This window comes from Neovison vison, chromosome 13 (assembly GCF_020171115.1).
Source record: "Neovison vison isolate M4711 chromosome 13, ASM_NN_V1, whole genome shotgun sequence".
In the NCBI taxonomy this organism is placed as follows: Eukaryota; Metazoa; Chordata; class Mammalia; order Carnivora; family Mustelidae; genus Neogale; species Neogale vison.
The window spans coordinates 40,677,268-40,697,907 of NC_058103.1; the positions used below are offsets into that span (position 1 = coordinate 40,677,268).

At 39.2% G+C, this 20,640-nt stretch overlaps 1 protein-coding gene and 1 long non-coding RNA gene across 2 annotated transcripts in view; both read left to right on the forward strand.

Annotated features, from left to right (window-relative positions):
• The window catches only part of CCDC175 (coiled-coil domain containing 175), a 69,443-nt gene that overhangs the window by 47,558 nt on the left and 1,245 nt on the right, over positions 1-20,640 (forward strand). The window contains exons 16-19 of the mRNA XM_044229803.1: positions 9,619-9,771; positions 12,886-12,988; positions 17,106-17,149; positions 18,428-18,590. Of these exons, the coding sequence (XP_044085738.1) occupies positions 9,619-9,771; positions 12,886-12,988; positions 17,106-17,149; positions 18,428-18,590 (463 nt within the window). The remainder of the gene's footprint in view (positions 1-9,618; positions 9,772-12,885; positions 12,989-17,105; positions 17,150-18,427; positions 18,591-20,640) is intronic.
• On the forward strand, positions 1,062-4,299 carry LOC122893033. Its single transcript, XR_006381572.1, has 3 exons — positions 1,062-1,136; positions 1,432-1,527; positions 4,283-4,299. It is a non-coding gene; the product is annotated as an uncharacterized LOC122893033 (long non-coding RNA).

The window sequence follows — 20,640 nt, forward strand, 5'->3', positions numbered from 1 at the left end:
TTTGACATAGTCCGAATGGTTTACTTTGCTTTTGTTTCCCTTGTCTCAGGAGATGTATCTAGAAAATGTTTGCTGTGGCTGATGTCGGAGAAATTATTGCCTGTGATCTCTTCTAGAATTTTTATAGTATCAGGTCTTCCATTTAGGTCTTGAGTCCATTTTGAATTTATTTCTGTGTATGTTGTAAGATGGTTTAGTTTCATTCTTTTGCATGTAGATGTCTTGTTTCCCCACCACTGTCTGTTGAAGAGACTGTCTTTATTGCACATTCTTGCCTCCCTTGTTGAAGATTAATTGACCATATATTTGTGGGTTTTTTTTCCTAGGCTCTCTATTCTGTTCCATTGGTCTATATGTCTATTTTTGTGCCAGTACCATACTGCTTTCATTACTACTGCTTTGTAGAATGTCTTGAAATCTGGGGTTTTAATACCTCCAGTTTTGTTCCTTTTAAGCTTGCTTTGGCTATTCAGGGTCTTTTGATGTTCCATACAAATTTTAGAATTATTTTTTCTAGTTCTATGAGAAATACTGTTGGTATTTTGATAAGGATCACATTAAATCTATAGATTACTTTGGGTAGTACAAATATTTTAATAATAATTATTCTCCCATTCTATGAGTATGGGCTATCTTTCCATTTGTTTGTGTCATCTTCTATTTCTTTAATCAGTGTTTTATAGTCATAGTATAAGTCTTTCACCTCCTTAATTAAGTTTATTCCTAGGTATTTTATTATTTTTGGTGTAATTGTAAATGGGACTGTTTCCTTAATTTCTCTTTCTGCTACCTCATTATTGGTGTATAGATATGTGACAGGTTTCTGTATATTGATTTTGTCTCCTGCTAACCTAATGATTCCATTTATCAGTTTTAGTAGTTTTCTGGTAGAGTCTCCAGGGTTTTCTATATAGAGTATCATGTCATCTGCAAACAGTGAAATTTTTACTTACCAGTTTGGATACCTTTTATTTCTTTTGCTTGTCTAAGTGTGGTGGCTCCAGCTTCCGGTACTATGTTGGACAAAAAAAACTTGTGAGAGTGGAGATCCTTGTCTTTTTTCTGATCTTAGGGAGAAAGCTATCAGATTTCAACACTGAGTATGATGTTCACTGTGGAATTTTCATTATGTCGAGGTATGTTTCCTCTAAAACTACTTTGTTGAGGGCTTTTTTTTGATGTCATACTTTGTCAAATGGTTTTTCTGCATCTATTGAAATAATCATACGGTTTGTCTCCATTCTTTTGTGGACATGATGTATTATGCTGATTGATTTGCAAATATTTAACCACACTTTTATCCCCGGAATAAATTCCACTTGAATTCTGGTGAATAATTTTTTAATGTATTGTTGAATTCCTAATATTTCGGTGAGAATTTTTGCGTCTATGTTCATCAGAGATATTGACCTAAATTTCTTTTTTTTGTAGTGTCTTTACTTGGTTACAGGGTAATGCTGACTTCAAAGAATGAATTGGGAAGCTTTCCTTCATCTTCTATTTTTTGGAATAGTTGGAAAAGGATAGGTATTAACTCTTCTTTAAATGTTTGGTAGAACTTACCTGTAAATTTACCTGGACTTTCGTTTGTTAGGAGTTTTTTGGTTGCTTATTCAATTTCTTTGCCGGTAATCAGTCTGTTTAAATTTTCTATTTCTTCCTGATATAGTTTCGGGGGCTTCCATGTTTCTAGAAATATTTCCGTTTCTTCTATGTTGTCTAATTTGTTGGCATATAATTTTTCATGATATTCTCTATCCTTTATATTTCTGTGGTGTTTGGTGTGATTTCTACTCTTTCATTTCTGATTTTCAGTTCTCTCTCTTTTATGATGAGTCTGGCTAACAGTTGATCAATTTTGTTAAACTTTTCAAAGAACAGTTCCCAACTTCATCCATCTGTTCTATTGGTTTTTTGTTAGTTTTTAGTTTCTATTTCATTTATTTTTGCTCTAATCTTTATTATTTGCTTCATTCTACTGACTTTGGGCTTTGTTCTTCTTTTTCTATCTCCTTTAGGTAGAAAGTTAGGTTGTTTGTTTGAGATTTTTCCATCTTCTTGGGGTAGGCCTGTATTGTTATAAACTTCCCTTTCAGAACAGCTTTTGTTGTACCCCAAAGATTTTAGACTATTATGTTTTCATTTTTATTTATCTCTGTGTATTTTTTTAAATTTCCTCTTTGATTTTTTTATATGACACTTCATTGTTTAGTAGCATATTATTTAAGTTCCATGAATGTGCTCTTTCCAGATTTTTTTTGTGGCTGATTTCTAGTTTTACAGCATTGTGGTTGGAAAGGATGCATGGTAAAATTTCAGGTTTTTGCATTTTCTGAAATTTGTTTTGTTTCCTAATATGTGATATGTTCTAGAGTAGGTTCATGTGCACTTGAAAAGAATATGTATCCAGTGTTTCAGGATGGAATATTCTGAATATATTTGTTAAATCTGTTGGTCCAAAGTGTCCTTCAAAAATCACTGTTTCCTTATTGATTTTCTGTTTGGATGATCTATCCATCGATGTAAGTGGCATGTTAAAGTCTCTTACTACTATTGTATTACTATTGTTTACTTTCGTTTTTGTCATTGTTTGCTGTGTATTTGGGTGCTTCCATGTTGGGGGCATGAATACTTACACATATCTTCATGTTGGATTGTTATGATTATGATTCCCTTTATGATTCTATGTCTTTTGTTACAGTGTTTGTTTTAAAGTGTATTTTGTCCGATATAAATAATACTATCCTCTCTTTTCACTTCCCTTTGCATGATAAATGCTTTTCCATCCCTTCGACTGAAATGAGTATCTTGTAGGTAGCAAGATGGGTCTTGTTTTCTTGTCCATTCCATTACCTTATGTCTTTTGTTTGGAGTGTTTAGTCCATTATTAATAGGTGTATGTACTTCATGCCATTTTTAACTTGTTTTATTGTTGTTTTTGTAGTACTTCTCTCTTTTTTCGTTTTTTGTTGTTTTCTCTTGCTTGCTTCTCTCACAGTTTGCTGGATTTTTTAGTGACATACTCACATTCATTTCTCTTTATTTTTTGCATATCTATTAATGGTTTTTTATTTGTAGTATCCATTAGATTTACCTAACTTCTTATATACACAGCAGATTATATTAGGTTGATAGTCACTTAAGTTTGAACCTATGATAAAAGCACTAAAATTTTATTCTTCCTCTCACCCCCAACATTTTAGGTATGTGATATCATACTTCATACCTTTTTATTTTGTGAACCCATGAATGATTTTTTTTAAAGATTTTTATTTATTTATTTGACAGAGATTACAAGTCAGCAGAGAGGCAGGCAGAGAGAGGAGGAAGCAGGTTCCTGCTGAGCAGAGAGCCTGATGCGGGTCTCGATCCCAGGACCCTGGGATCATGACCTGAGCCGAAGGCAGCAGCTTAAACCGCTGAGCCACCCAGGCGCACCCCATTGAATGATTTTTATAGATATACTTTTGTGCTTCCTACTTTCTTAGTCCTGATTATGGTCTTTCCTGTCCACTCAAAGAATCCCCCTTAACATCTCTTGTAAGGCTGGCTGAATGGTCATGACCTTTAACTTTTGGTTGTCTGGGAAACTCTATTTCTCCTTCTATTCTGAATTGTAGACTTGCTGAGTAAAGTATTGTTGGATGCAGGAATTTTTTTTTTAGACTTTGAATATATCATGCCACTCCCGTCTCTCTGTAATATTTCTGCTGAAAAAAATCAGCTGATAGGCTAATGGGGTTTTCCTAGTATGTAAATTTCTTTTCTCTTGCTGCTTTAAGCATTCTCTTTTTTGCTACATTTTGCCATTTTAATTACCACAGGTCTTGGTGTGGATCTCCATGGGTTGTTTTGTTGGGGGTTCTCTGTGCATCTTGGATTAGAGATGTTTTCAGCTTCCCCAGATTAGGGATATTTTCAGCTATTTTATCTTCAAATCAATTTTCTTCCCCCTTATCTCTCCCTTTTCCTGGGATCCCTATAATGTGAATGTTATAACACTTGATGGTATCATTGAGTTCTCTTAATCTGTTTTCATTTTTATTAGTCATTTTTCCTGCTCAGCTTGATTGTTTTCTATTACTTTATCCTTTGGGTCACTGATACATTTTTCTGCTTCCTCCAGTTTACTATTTATTCTCTCTAGTGTATTTTTAATTTCAGTTATTGACTCCTTTATGTCTGATTGATTCTCTTTTATGTTTCTATCTCTTTGTTGAGAGTTTCACTGAGGTCCTCCACTCTTTTTTTTTTTTAAAGATTTTATGTATTTATTTGACAGAGAGAAATCACAAGTAGATGGAGAGACAGGCAGAGAGAGAGAGAGGGAAGCAGGCTCCCTGCTGAGCAGAGAGCCCGATGTGGGACTTGATTCCAGGACCCTGAGACCATGACCTGAGCCGAAGGCAGCGGCTTAACCCACTGAGCCACCCAGGCGCCCCGAGGTCCTCCACTCTTAACTCCAGTGAGTATCTTTATGATTATTACTTTAAATTCTATTACTGGGGGCACCTGAGTGGCTCAGTGGGTTAAAGCCTCTGCCTTCGGCTCAGGTCATGATCCCATGGTCCTGGGATCAAACCCTGCATCTGGCTCTCTGCTCAGTGGGGAGCCTGCTTTCTCCTCTCTCTCTGCCTGCCTCTCTGCCTACTTGTGATCTGTCAAATAAATAAATAAAAATCTTTTTAATTAATTAATAAATAAATTATATTACCCAGCCTATTACTTATTTCCATTTCATTTAGATCTCTTGCTGTGATTTTGTCCTGTTCTTTCATTTGGGACATATTCTTCTGTCTCCTCATTTTGACTAGCTCTGTGTCTGTTCCCATGTGGCAGGAATATCAGTTGGGTCTCCTGCTCTTAAAAGCAATGGACTTAGGAAGAAGGGATCCTGTAATGCTCTGCAGTTCAGTGTCTCTTGTGCACCAGAAATTGGTGCCTCAGGGGGATCTCATATGTGTGTTGCATGCTCCCTATTTCTGTGCTAGAGCCATGTTTGCCTTCAGTCCAGCTGTCTACAATGGCTCTCTCTGAATATCTCAGGACTTCATCCCTGTGCTGTTAGCTATGTCTGGGGTCATGTTGGGCTTGAGCTGAGTCAGGCTAGGCATTTGCCGGAGCTGTGGTAGCACTGAACTGTAAGGTGCTCTCACTGTGTTGTCCTCTAAGAAGCTTTCATTGGTGAGTGGGGCCTGCAGTCAGACCAGATGTCTGCCCCCAGCCCACTGCAGGGGTCTGAATCAGACAAATGTGTATGGTTATCTTCCCCTCTCCCTGGGACAGGCGTCACTTTGGAATGGTGCTGGCCTTGATCAGGGATGATTGCACGGTGTGAGGCTAGTGGCACTGCATTGGAGGGACTCCTGCTCAGGGTGGGTCTACAAGAGAATGTGGGTGGGTAAACATTGTTATAAAATTGTGTGCTGGTCTGCTGCAGGAGGGGACCTATGGCCTGGAGAACTGCCAAGGGCAGGTCTGTGGAAGAATACAGGGGTGGGGCATGAGGTGCCAGCAAGATCATGGCTGCTCTGCTGTGGGAGGGGACCTGGAGCCACTTTAGAAAACTGCCTCACCACAATGGAGGGGGGAGGTTTGAGGAACAGTGTAAGGGCAGGGTGAGCTGTTAGTAAGCTAGGCAGGAGTGTCCAGGCTGCACTGGTTCCTGAAGGTGTCTATGTATTTAGTCTGGGGGTTTGGGAAGAGAAATGGTGCCTGCCAGCTCTTTTGTTCTGGAAGTCACCCAAAGATCCCTGCCCCTACAGTACATGCTCTGAGATTGGTAAATAAAATCTCCTTCCTGTGTACACCAGCCATTTTTCAAACTGCTGCTTCTGTACTGTATATTGGTGGGGCTCTTCACTGTGATTTATCTTTAAGGGTGGGAACTACGTTTTCTGTTGCTCTCCATCCATTGCAAAGTCCAAACCACTATTCCAGGTGTTAAACCCCATTTAACTGCAAGAACTCAAAGTTAGGCCCATCTGGTTTTCAAAGCTAATGTTGTGGGGATTCATCTTCCCAGTGCGGCTCCCCCTTGCCTGGGATGGCTGATGAGGGGTCTTTTCTTTTTCCTCTCTGTGCCTGTGGTGTCTCTCTCTCCTACGGATCAGTTTGGCTCATGGCCATGTCTCTGCACCTCCTATCCTTTTCAGTGTGGCCTCTTCTCAACAGTTAGCTGTGGAGAGTCCATTCTGCCAGTTTTCAGGTTGCTTACTGGGTTATTTGCCCTGATGTGGGTGTTTTCTGTGTATTTCTGTGGGACAGAGTGTGCTTAGGAGCCTCCTATTCTGCCATCTCTCATTGTGGTTTTGATTTGCATTCCCTGATCATTAGTGATGCTGAGGATTTTTTCATATGTGTGTTGGCCATCTGTATGTCGTCTTTGGAAAAATGTCTTTTCATGTCCTCTGTGCATTTTTTAACTGGATTGTTTGGGCTTTTGGTGTTGAGTTTTATAAGTTCTTTATATATATTTTTAATATTAAGTGCTTATCAAATATATCATTTGCAAATATCTTCTCCCATTCAGTAGGTTGCCTTTTGTTTTGTTAATGATTTCCATCACTGTGCAAAACTATTTATTTTGATGTAGTCCCAATAGTTTATTCTTGCTTTTTTCCTCTTTGCTTAAGGAAACATATCTAGGAAAATGTTTTTATGGCTGGTATCAAAGAAATTACTGCCTATGTTTTCATCTAAGAATTTTATGGTTTCCAGTCTCACATTTAGGTCTTTAGCCCATTTTGAGTTTATCTCTGTGTATAGGGTAATAAAATTGTCCAGTTTCATTCTTTTGCATATAGATGTGCAGTTTTCCAAGCACTATTTTTATTTTTTAAGGGAGGTGCAGGGACAGAAGAAGAGGGAGAGAGAGAATCTCAAGCAGACTCCATGTCCAACATGGAGCCCAGCTTGGGGCTTGATCCTGCAGCCCTGAGATCATGACCTAAGCTCTGAAATCAAGAGTCAGATGTTTAATTGACAGAGCCACCCAGACACCCCTAAAAGCACCAAGTTTTACCAACCCCCCACATTTATGTATATTATGTCATACTTTACATTTTTTAAAAAATGTATCCTTTGGCTTATTTTTATAGATATAATTGATTTTATTCCTTTCGTGCTTTACCTCCATATTGGTTTTATAAGTGATTAATCTACTTTTACTAAATGTTTGCATTTATGTGTAAAATTTTTTTCCTTTCATAGTTTTCTTACTCCTGATTATAGCGTTCTTTTTTTTTTCCTCCACTTAAAGGATGCCCATTAACATTTCTTATTAAGTCTGATTTGCTGAATAGAATATTCTCAGTTGTAGGTTCTTTTTTCTTTCAGCACTTTAAATATGTTATGCCACTTTCTTCTGGCCCATAAAGTTTCTGCTGAAAAATCAGCTGATAGGTTATAAACCTATACAAGGTTTTCCTTGTATATATTGTTTTCTTTTATTGTTTTTAAAATTCTCTATCACTACATTTTGTCATTTTAATTACTATGTGTGGACTGCCTTGCATAAATTTTGTTGGGTGCTCTCTCTGCCTCCTGGGCTGGGACGTCTCTTTCTTTTCTAAAATTAGGACAGTTTTCAGCTATTATTTTTTCAAATAAAATTTCTGCCTCCTCTGTCTCTTCTGAGATCCTTATAATGCTTATGTTACTACACTTGGTGACATCACTGAGTGCCCTTAACCTATTCTCATTTTCTATTATATTTTTTTCTCTTTGCTTTTCAGCTTGGTTGCTTTCCATTACATCTGTCTTCCAGATCACTGATCTGTTCTTCTGCCTCCTCTAATCTGCTATGGATTTCCTCTAATGTATTTTTCATTGCAGTTATTGAGTTCATCTCTGCCTCAGTTTTATATTCTGTATCTCTCTATGGAATGTCTAACTGAGATCTTCCACTCACTTCTCAAGTCCAGTAAGTATCCTTATGACCATGAATTTGAGTTGCCTATTGCTTATTTCTTATTGCTTATTGCTTATTGCTTATTTCAAGCATATTGCTTATTTCTATTTCATGTGGCTCTTTTGCCATGGTTTTATCATGTTTTTTCCTTTGGCACTTACTCCTCTATCTCCTCATTTTGTCTAACTCTGCTTTTCCCCCCTATGTATTATAGAAGTTAGCTACATATCTTGATCTTGAAAGTAAGTAGTGGCCTTTTGAAGAGGAGGTCCAGTAGTACCCAATGATGCAAGCTCCCTGTTCATCAGAGTCCAGCATTTCAATGGCATCTCTTTTGTGGGTTGTATGAACCCCACTATTGTGGCTGAACCATGTTTCCCTATGGTCAGGTCCATTGCAATGGCCCCCTTTGCCTGTGTTATGTGCACCAGACAGTGTTTGGTCCCTGTGCTGTTAAAGGGACAGTCTGGGGTTGCTGAGGGCTTGTAGTTAGGTGATGTCAGCATTCAAACCAGAAGCCCCCTATCAGCCCATCTGCTGGGGCTATAGTTGCACAGAGCCATAGGGCATTCTCCTTTCTTTGTCCCTGTGAGGCTTTGTTGGTCGGTGGAGCTTGCACTGAGATCAGATGCCTGCCCCCAGTCTGCTGGGGCTGCCATCTCACTGATCAGCAGGGCACTCTCACTGTGCTGCCAGCCATAAGGTTTAGCTGTTGGGACTGTGGGCACACTGGCACGTGTGTCTTCTCTCTCCAGGGCAGGAGTCACTTTGGAGGGATGCCTTTGGAGTATGGCCAGTTGGATTGGGCATCTATGCAGGGTAATGCAGGGGCAGGGTACTAGTTAACAAGATAGGTGGAGAGCATTCATCCTGCTTCCTGCAAGTGTCTGGCCAGCAAGGTTGATGGGAAGCAGGGAGAAAGAGAAATGGCACCCATCACCACATTTGTTCTGTAATGATCTCCTAAAGATCCTTGCCCCTCCAACATACAATCTGAGATTAGTAAATAAATTTTCCTAACTACCCCAGGCAATTTCAAATAGCTGCTTCTATGCTGTGTCTCAGCAGGATTATTTGTTTTGTTGGATCCTTAAATGTGAAGACTCAGTTTCTTATTGTCCTCCAGTTCTCCAGCTTTCCCAGAGCAAAACCTATTGATTTTTGAAATACCAGAGTTAAGCCTTGCTGATTGTAAAGACTCATGAATTTAAGTCCCACTAGTTTTCGAAGTTAAAATATTACAGAGACTTCTTTTTCCAGTGTGGGTCCCTCATGCCTGGGGTACCTGGCATGAGGCCTGATCTTCTGGCTTCCTGTAGTATCTTTCCTGTTTGTGGTTAGTTTTCTGGGGTTTGGGTTCCTAAACATGTCTCTGCCACTCCTACACATTTCAACGTGGCCCTCTCTCTATGCAAGTCCGTTCTGCGTCTTTGGATCACTTTCAAAGATAGTTGCACAGATATAGTTGTTATCTCAGTGTGTCCATGGTTGAGATGAGCTCAGGACCCTCTTACTCCACCATCTTCCCAGAATTGAATCAACTCTGGAGTTTTAAATATCAAGTTCTTCTAAGGGAAGGTATACATAGCCTCTGCTGATGATTCAGGAATTAATTATAACCCCTCTCTGAATGTGGTTCAGGCAATCTAAAACACCGGTGCCCTGCTTATTTAACTGAGATAATTGTGGGTTTTATGTTTGAGCAGGAAAAAGTGAAGCAAGAACTCAAATACTTACGAGATCAAGAAAGCCATAAGATTAAAAATCATTTTGAAACTCTAAAGAACTTAGAAAATGAAATCTATGTGCATGACTTAAAAGTAGATGCTTTGCTCCTGGAAAATGAAAAATTGAGAAAAGTAAGTTCAAGAACATTTCACTTTGCATGATGGTTTTGGTTAGTTGCCTAGACATATAATATAGTTACATGAGAAAGGGAGACTTAAAACTTTTGAAATAAAGACTAAGTACATATAAAATAGTGCACAAATCATAAGTGAAACACTAAGTGAATACACACAGGTAACCAGCACCCAGATCTAGAAACAAAGCATTAACAGTATCCAGATATCATCTATGTCCTTTCCTGCCACTAACCTCCCCACAAAGTAAAGTAACAGTATACTGGCTTCTAACACCAAAGACTAGTTTTGTCTGTTTCTGAACATCATATGTATGGAATATTACAGTATGTACTCTTGCTCAATACTGTGTTTGCAAAGTACATCTTTATTATATTGAATACAGTTATAGTTTGTTCAGCCTTGGTTCCATACATAATATTCAAGTGTATAAACTATGCTACAATTTACATACTCTTGGAGGGGGGTTACAGAATTTCTAGCTGGAGCTATTATGAATAGAGTTGTCATGAACATTCTAGTACATGTGTTTTCAGGAACATATGTACATAATTCTGTGGGGTATACCCCTCAAGTGGAATCACAGAGCCATAGAAATGTGGACAATCCACTCTTGTGCACAGTGCCATCTCCCAGAGAAGTTTCAGATCACTCCTAGCAGGGTATGTGAGAACACCACTGGTTCCACATTCTTTCCAAACTTTGGTTATTATTATTTTTTTTCCTACTTGACCAGTCTGGAGAGTTTGTAGTGGTATCCCATTGTGGTTTTAGTTTGCATTTTCCTGATGATCAAATGAAGCATCTATTCACGTGTTGGTGGCCATTTGTATACATCTTTGTTTAGTACCTGTTCAACTGTTTTGCCCATTTAAAAATTTAAGTTGTCTGTCGGTTTTGTATTGATTGTATCATTCTTTCTTTTTTTTTTTTTAAGTAAACCACAGTGACCTCAAAGTAAGGATCTGTATCAGTGTATCCCAAGTGTTTTGCATAATGGCTCACATGGAAAAGGGACTCAGGCCCATGTTATGCTCACAGTAACCTTTAATGTGGATAATATATATTATGTCCCTTTTATAGATGAGGAAATCAAGGCTACATTTTTAATAACTTTTAACAGCTAGAAAAAGAAAAAGTCCCTTGGCAATAAGACTCTAAGGGAAATATCCTTTTACCTGTCTGGGTACTCTTTTTCATCAGGTCAATTGCAACAGTTATACACCAATATCATGTGTTTCTGGTAGAATTAAAATGGCATAAGTGGTACTAATGTACTTTGAAAAAGTAAATGTGCTCCAGAGTCTGGGTACCAGCATCACTAACCTGTACATGTGTAACACATCTTCTTTCTTCTAGGCCTTGCAGCAGTCTTATAAGGCATTTCGCCTACCCGTGGAAATATTCCACAAGATTATCTTCCTGTCAACATGACATAGATAATTTATTAAAATACTTGGAATTTTTATTGCTACTTTGGTAATGGATAAGCAAATGGATGACTGTGTGAAAGACTGATTCTATAAGTTCTGTTTTCTAGTTTATTGTCCATCTACTAGGTCCTGAATAATGCTGTTTATCTTATTCACTCCCCACTCTGTTCTGCTGGTTACATCCCTTCTCTCAGCAGACATTTTAAACACCACCAAGTCCCTAGCCTTGGGGAAGTCTCAGTGAATACAGAGATGGGTAAGACACCACCCCAAGTCCTTAGGAAGCTCATCATCTAGCTAAGGAAATAAATAGCTGAGCAAATAAATGGATAAATTAAAATTCAGTATGTTTACACATTTGAGAGTTATGGGAAACCAGACAAGTCTACAAACTGTAATCCACATTCAAAGAGGGGGCAAGAATGTCATCTTGGATGTGGCCTGCAGAGGTTTTCATGCTGGTTTACTACAAAACTAGCCAACAAGTCACACAGACTGACACAAGATCAAGGGCCCATGAGTAGACCCTATAACATGCTTATAAACAATTCTATGTCTTCTGTGGTAGTAGATGCAATTTCTTTAAAAAAAAAAAAACCATTTTACAGCATTTCAAAAAATGAATTTATTTATTTATTTGACAGAGAGAGAGAGAGAGAGAGATCACAAGTAGGCAGAGAGGCAGGCAGAGAGAAAGGGGGAAGCAGGCTCCCCACTGAGCAGAGAGCCCAAGGCGGGCCTTGATCCCAGGACCCTGGGATCATGACCTGAGCTGAAGGCAGAGGCTTAACCCACTGAGCCACCCAGGCGCCTCCTAGGTACAATTTCTAAGATTTTTTTTTTAATCAGTAATTTCTAGTATTTGACTATTTCCCTCTTGAAACAGAATCAATGCCATTTTTATATCCAAAGCCCATGCTTTCAAAGTTCCCAGAGACTTTGGCGTTTAGTATTCCCGAGCACTGGGTGGTCAGAACAGAAAACGATGACTTTAATACCCAGACCACTACTACCACCATCACTTAACCCAGTGAAACATCCGAATGGAGTGAGCAATTCTGTGGGGTCTCCAGACTTGATAACTCCTCTTTCTGAGGTCTTATGCTGAACCCCTCCAGTCTAGAAGCATGGCTGCCTTGGTACTTTTCCTGCTCACACATTTTGCAACACAGAACACTTTTTTGTTTGTGGGCACATTGCATTTAGGCAGAATACCTTTTAATATCTTTTTGTGGCAGGGGCGCCTGGGTGGCTTAGTGGGTTAAGCCGCTGCCTTCGGCTCGGGTCATGGTCTCAGGGTTCTGGGATCGAGTCCCACATCGGGCTCTCTGCCCAGCGGGGAGCCTGCTTCCTCCTCTCTCTCTCTGCCTGCCTCTATGTCTACTTGTGATCTCTCTCTGTCAAATAAATAAATAAAATAAAATAAAAAAATATCTTTTTGTGGCAAATTATGTTCAGAATGCCATGTTTTGTCAGGTGCTTAAATGCTTATTGAGAAGCCAGATCCTTTCTCTCCTTCACCAGAATATGGCCTGGACAAGGGGTCTTCTCGTCACTGTTACCTTTGTACTGAGAGCAGTCAGTGGCATGAAGAATCAGTAGATGTGTGCCAAATGACTGCATGGATAATTTACAGTAACTAAACTGCTTAAAGCAATCATATGTCTTTCATTTCCAGTATATTGCATATATGAAGAACAAGATAGAACAGTACAGAAAAGGAGAAGATGACCTCAAGTCCACATCAAGTGAACTGTCTTGTCAATTGACAGCTCATCAGAGTAAGTAACATATCATGGGTGATCTGAACATATAAAAAATAAGTTTTTTGTTTTATTTAAATAAATTTTACTGATTTGCATACAATAAAATGAGTCCATCTAAAGTTCAATGAGTTTTAATAAATGTACATGCCACTGTAACCACTGCTACTTCAAGCAAGATGGAGAACATATTATCCCTGCAAAATTTCTCACATCCCTTTGTTGTTGGTTTCCCACTCTACAGTGCCTGGAAACCATCTTCCCTTCCCTCATTCCTTCCCTCTCCCATTTCCTCTCCCCTTCCCTTTCCTTTTCTTTTCTCTCCCCTTGCTTCCTTTCTCCTCTCCCTCCTTCTTTTCCTTCCTTCCTTCCTCCCTTCCCTTTCCTTTTCTCTCCCCTTCCTTCCTTTCCTCCCTCCCTCTTTCTCTTTCCTTCATTTTTCTTTTCTTTTTCTTCCTTTCTTCCTTCCCTTCCCTTTCCTTCCTTCTTATTCTTTCTTTCCCCTTTTCTTCTCTTTCCCTCTCTCTCTCCTTCTTTCATCTTCTTCCCTTTATTTCTTTTCTTTCCTTTTCTATTTTATTTTTATTTTGAGGGATAAAAAGTGAAAGAGAGCATGGGAATAGGGGGAGGAACAGAGGGGAAAGTGGGGGGAAGAACCTCAAGCAGACTCCACGCTGAGAATGGAGCCTGATGTGGGGCTCAATCTCACACCCTGAGATCATGACCTTAGCCAAAACCAAGAGTTGAAGCTTAACCATCTAATCTACCCTGGTGCCCCGATCTGCTTTTTGTCAATAAGGATTAGAAACAAATGGAATGATGAAATACACTTATGTACCTGGATTCTTATACTCAGCAAATTTTTAAAAATAATTTTTAAAAATATTTATTATGTTGTTAGTCACCATACAGTATATCATTAGTTTTTGATGTCATCTTCTAAGATTTATTGTTTACATATAAAACCCAGTGCTCCATGCAATAAGTACCCTCCTTAATACCCATCACCCAGCCAACCCATCCCCCTAAGCCCCTCCCCTCTAAAACCCTCAGTTTGTTTCTTGAGTCCACAGTCTCTCATGGTTTGTCTCCCCCTCCCATTTCCCCCTTTCATTTTTCCCTTCATCCTCCTAATGTCCTCCATGCTAGTCCTTATGTTCCACAAGTGAAACCATGATAATTGACTTTCTCTGCTTGACTTATTTCACTCAGCATATTCTCCTCCAGTTCTGTCCATGTTAATAGAAAAGTTGGGTATTCATCCTTTCTGATGGCTGGGTAATATTCCACTGTGTATATGGACCACATCTTTATCTATTTGTCTCAGCAAACTTTTTTTTTTAGATCCATTCATCTATCATTGCCTTGCTCCTTTTTATAGCTCTGTAGTTGTATTCCATTATGTAGATGTACTATATTTTGTTTATTCATTCACCATTTGAAGGACATTTGGATTGTTTCCAGTACTTGGTTACTATTTGCTTACATGTATTTTTGTGAATATTTGTTTTCATTTCTCTTGGGTAAATACTGAGGTGTGGAATTGCTAGAGTGTATGGTTAGTGTATGTTTAACTTTGTAAGAAACTGCCCAAACAGTTTGCCAAAGTAGTTGTGCAAATTCTCATCCCACTAGCAACAGGATACTCCACTCCTCACCAACATTTAAAATTGTCAAAACACTTAACATTTAAGCCATTTTAGTAGGTATATAATGGTATTTTGTTGTGATTTTTATTTGCATTTCTCTGATGACTGATGCTATTGAGTATTTTTTCATGTGCTTTTTGACCACTTGTATATCATCCTTTATGAAATGTCTTGAATCAATTATCTATTGCAGCATAATAAATTATTACAAATCACTTACTTTGCTCCTCAATTGGTCATTTGGTGGTAGAAATCACTCATGTCTTCTCTACATGACATTAGCTGGGGCAACTTGATGGCTGGGCGTAATTCAGCAGCTGGGTCTGGAGTCATCTGCAGATACATCTACTCACTCACTGTGACTGGTGTTGCTGCTGACTAACAGCCAGAATTTCCATGTAGTGGCTTGGCCTGCTGCGTTTCAAAAGATAAGATCCCAGGTACAAGGGGAGGGGACACAAATGCCACCACTAATGGGAGGGGTGTCAATGTGATGTTGTGGGAAGAGCATGTGGGAGGGAATATATTGTGGGGCCATCTCTGGAAAAGTCTGCCCCATTTTTGTCCATATCTTTTGCTCATTACCTTGTGTTGGGTTGTTGAGTTAAAATCTTTGTGTATTCTAGAAATGAGTCCTTTTTCAGTATGAGGCTTCTCATTTTCTTTATATTGTCCTGAAAGAGCAAAAGTTCTTCCTGTGGGTAAAGTCTAGTTTATTTATTTCATCTTTTAAGGGTAGTACGTTTTGTGTTCTAAGATATTTTCACCTAAGCCAGGTTCTTCAAGATTTTCTCCTATGTTTTCTTTTGTAAGTTTTTAGTTTCAGCTCTTATGTCTAGATCTCCAATTCAAGTTCAAATTTTTGTACAGTGTGAGGTAAGAGTTGAATTTCATGTTTTCTCTCATGTATATCCAATTGTTCTAGCACCATTTTTGAAAAGCTTATCTTCTTAGCATTGTACTACTCCAATGAGGTTTTCAAAAATCAATGTTATAGGTCTGTTTCTTATTCTGACTTTATACCAATACCACACTGTCCTGATTACTTTCACGCTCAATCTGGACGTCAGGTAGTGTAAGTTCTCCATGTTTCTGGTTCTCTTTTACAATGATTTTGGCTATTATAGGTCCTTTGATTTTCTTGTAAGCTTTCAAAGACAGCTTATTTGTCTAGAAGTGCATGCCTGCTGGGATCTTAATTGGGTTTCTATCGAATCCATAAATCAATTTGAGGAGAACTGACATCTTAACAAAATAAAATCTTCCAATCCAAGAACATAGTATACATCTCCATTTATTTGAAACTTATTTTTCACAGCAAGATTTTGCAGCTTTTAGGTGTTATATTAGGTGTCCTCAAGACCGCCCTTAGGCTCAATGATCAGCTAGGATTCACCAGGCTCAAGTTGTTACGCTTCTTGTCCATTATAGTGAAGGATATGGAGTAAACTAGCAAAGGGCAAAGGCATATGAGGCAAGTGTGGCGGAAACAAGATGCAAAATTGCAAATTGCCACCCAGTGTAGTTGCACAGATGCATTTAATTTCCTCAGTAATGGTACGTGACAGCACCTGCAAAGTGTGCCACGAAGGGGCCCCTGGACTTGGGCATCCAAGGTACTTATTAGAGGCCGTTGGTCATGAAGATGTGCAGTGCCTGTGAAAACTCAGCTACTCAAGGTGTTCATGTGTTTCTTTTATGCTATTAGGATGGTAAATTGCACCAACTCATTTTTGAATGTTAAACCAATCTCCTGAGATAAAACCTGCTTGTTCAAAAGCTATTATTGTGGGGGCGCCTGGGTGGCTCAGTGGGTTCAAGCCTCTGCTTTTGGCTCAGATCATGATCCCAGGGTTCTGGGATGGAGCCCCCGCATCGGGCTCTCTGCTCAGCAGGGAGCCTGCTTTCCTTCCTCTCTCTCTGCCTGCCTCTCTGCCTACTTGTGATCTCTGTCAAATAAATTTTTAAAAAAAAGAAGAAAGAAAGAAAAAAAAAAGCTATTATTGTATTTATATATTGCTGGGTCCAATTTGCTAATCTTTGTACAGGTTTTTGTGTCTGTGTGCAAACCTGCTTTGTTCTGCTTGCACTTAGGTCTGGAAAGTACCCTCCAGCAGAAAGCCAGGTGATCATTAAGGCTTGCCTCATTTGTCACCCCTCCTTCAAGTGTCCCAGTTCTGTGCTGCCCATTCTCCAGTACCTGAAAACTGGGTATTAAAACAGATATATTCAGGGTACCTCTTTGGCTTAGTCAATAGAGCATGTGACTCTTGATCTCAAGAATGTGAGTTCAAGTCCCATAGGGGGCATGAAATTTAACATATTTCCTCCTTGTTTACAGTGAGTGGGCAAGTCTAATTCAGTTATTCTGTCATTTGGGGAGTGGAAATTTTTAAATAAGCAATTTTTGAAAAACAAATAGCACTACTTTCATAAAAATTTTCACATTTCTGTAACCCTTGTATTTCAAAAATCTTTTATTTTAGCGGAGTATTTGGATTTGTGGGATGACTTTCATGCTACAGTTAAGGTGAGCTTTTTTTGCCTCCATAAATATAATATTCCTAATAATATTCACCTACCTAATGTTTGTGTGTATGTGTGTACATGTGTGCCTCCATAAGGTAGGAGGTCAGGATTGGGGGGACCGACAGTGTTAGTACACTCATCATATCTTAACATGAGTGCTCTGTATTGTTAAAAAAAAAAAAAAAACCAACAAATTCACCTGAGTAAATTTTAAACATCTTATTGGCTCTGTTCAATGACTCATGAATCAGGCAACATCCCAGCTAGCAGATTAAAAGGTGCTCTGAGGAGCTATACAAGAGGCAGAAGGGAGCTGGAACCTGGTAGTTATACTAAGCACAAAAAGCAGATTGATTATTGCAAGATTAGTTTCCTTTAGGGGGTGGAGGGATTATTAGGCAGATGACCTAACTGGTGCTGATGAGGTGGTTCCTGATAGACTGGAGTAAGATTCCATTTCTGAGAGAGCCAAAACTGTAATTAAATCGATTCTGTTTGGTGGTGTGAGGCTTTGCCTAGGTGACTCCATTTGGAGCTGTTGTCTTCTTTTTAGTGGGGCCAAATGTCACTAAAATCTTAATCTTTTGGGACACTGTCTTCCTCCTCTACTAATCTGGAGGATTGGTAGAGGAACCTACACCACACCTCCACCTGCAAACACAAATTGCACACACACTATTTTAGGACAGATTTGTCAGGTCTGAAGTCCATCTGTCCTCTATGTTTTACCTGCCCTGCTCCTCTCACCACCACCCCCCACCCCGAAAAGGCTGCTAGGTGGAGTTTAAATCCTGGCTTTGCCACTCTCTTGAGTATTTAAAGTTTACATATGATTCTGGCTCAGACTTTAACCTTTTCCAGATGAGGCTACTGAGGTTCACAGTTTAAGTAACTTTGCCCAAGACCAAACAGTTAATGAACCTATGGGGATTTCAAGCTCAGATCCAGCCTGGTTCCAAAGTTTTTTCTCTTCAGCTGTAAGCCATGCCGATTATGCCCTGAAGTTCCATGCTGCTCTGAAGGTGAGCGGGCTTCTTATTCAGCCCCCATCCCTGCCAAGGTTAGAGGTAGTGAGCATTCCATTCAATTGTCTCATTTGCTAATCCGTTTTCTTCTGAGATCTTCTACAGAACTTTGTGAATGCAATATGGACATTTATTTTGCATGAGTAATACCAATTTTACATACATATTTTTGTCTTAGATATGATTCACTCAATGTTTTTATTTATTTGGTTGGAATTTATATTCACACATCCCAAAATATTATGTTTTTAAAGGAATTGGTAAGCAGTAGTGATGAGATTTTGCAAGAAATAAAAAACCTAACAATGAAGCTGAAGGAAAGAGATGAAAACATTGAACATATCAGCGTTTGGCTAGAAGGGAATCTTGACGAGTTGCGTGATCTTATGGAACAGGAATTGGAAACAGACCTCCATAGTAAGTAACTTCTCAAAGCTTTGGGTAACAAAGAACCTCTTGTTATTTTACTGTGGCCAGTACTATCAAAAAGGCATTTAAAAAACTAACCAAATAACGTCATTATCCCCAATAATCCTTCCCCAATTTATGTCCCATTCACCTAAACATTTCTCATTTGTGGGGTCGAATGTGGCAATGCAGCAGTGTTGGAGAAATCTCCAAAAGAACTATGAGAGAACCTAACTGGGGAAGAGACTTGATCCTAGTTAAGGGATAGGGAGAGGCGTCTGAAAGATCAGAAATTGAGCTGAGAGCACAAGGAAGTTTTCTGGCTTCCTTAACTCCTCTTATTTCTGTTCCTGGAGCACTGGCACTGTGTGGGCTTTGAAGGTAGGTGGGCCTAGGCTCAGTTATTGGCTCTGCTTATTACGTGTTATTTAATCTCTACTCCCCAGTTTCCCTGGTTGTAAAATATGGACAGTTAACTGCAAGTTATAGAGCATCAGACCCAAATTAGGCACTCATCAGATCTCTTGAAATCTAGCGCCCTCCTGTGGGAGATGATAGTTAACCGCAGCTCCTTGGATTACCTGACCATCTCTGAGCCACCTGTAATCTAGCTTTTGGATTTTCCCTGTTGAATGGCTGCGCTCAAGGATGGAACTTCTAGGGCCGCCTGAGTGGCTCAGTGGGGTAAAGCCTCTGCCCTTGGCTCAGGTCATGATCCCAGGGTCCTAGGATCAAGTCTTGCATCAGGCTCTCTGCTCAGGAGGGAGCCTGCTTCCTCCTCTCCCTCTGCCTGCCTCTCTGCCTACTTGTGATCTTTGTCTGTCAAATAAATAAATAAAAATCTTTTAAAGGATGGAACTTCTAGAGAAGGCCTTGATCTCTTCCAGCTCAACAGCTCTTGCTTGTCCTCTTCTGGACACCATCTGTAACTGCAGCTGTGCAGATCCTGGCCCTCTCCTTCCGGAATGCTGCACCAAGTGCCAGAAGCAGATGGAGCACCTTTGAGCCTGGCAAGAGAGCAAATGCTGCAGTCACTAAGCTGAATAAGACCCGGTCCCTGAACCTCGATGTGCATACACTGAGAGAACAAACAAGGAAAGAGCATATATAAGGGAATCCTTCTAGTGAGTGGCTATGAGAGGATAAAGAGAGGAACCTCCAAGCTTTTTTTTAGGTGTTGGGAATACATAGGGATGTCTTCCTGAGAGGGCAATAGATGTGCTCTGGCCGAGGACTGCGACAGCATGGCTGAGGGGTATCTGCTGGGGATTCCGACACATGTGGAGGACAGGCTTATCACAACTTAAAATGCCAGATTTATCTTGAAAATGAAGATCGTTACTTTTTGCCTTAACATTCCTTCTTGCAAATAAAAGGTAAACAAGCTCTCAGTGTGTATTCCTAAATCAAATAGTAACTGAGTATAGATTATTTTTTAAGAAGTATTAAAAATAATTGTTTTAAAATTCTAGAAGTCCCCAAGTCTTATATAACAAGTTACAGATAAATAACTTGCGTATTAACCAAATATTTTCACTTGATATATGCAGTACAGAAAACTTTTAAGGTCAAGGGATATTTTAAAAGAAATATCAAATTTGTATACATGGTCATCACCTTTTTACTATGGTGATGAGGACCTGAGAGTTGTATTTTGATCATTTAATTCTGGAAAAGAAACACTAAGGCAGAATCAAAATTTCAGTAAGAAATAATTTTAAAAGTTTGCTGAAAAATTGTCAAAAGGTCTCTTGGAAAAATTAAGCATCTGAACTAAGAGTTTATACCATACTCTCAAGCATTAGAATCACCTCTAAGAGGTTTTAAAAAATCCTTCTGCTCAGCCTGTACCCTAGGCCAATTCTGAATCTCTCTGAGTGGGACCCAGGCATGTTTTAGACCTCTCTCCAGTGGGCTCTAATGGGTAGCCAAATCTTGCAAACGAACAGTTTTAAACAAATAAATAACCATGTAATTGTTAAATTTATCAATTGACCCAAATCAAAATATTTTGACCTTTAAATTACCTATCCAGCACTGGTTAGCAAAATAATTATCA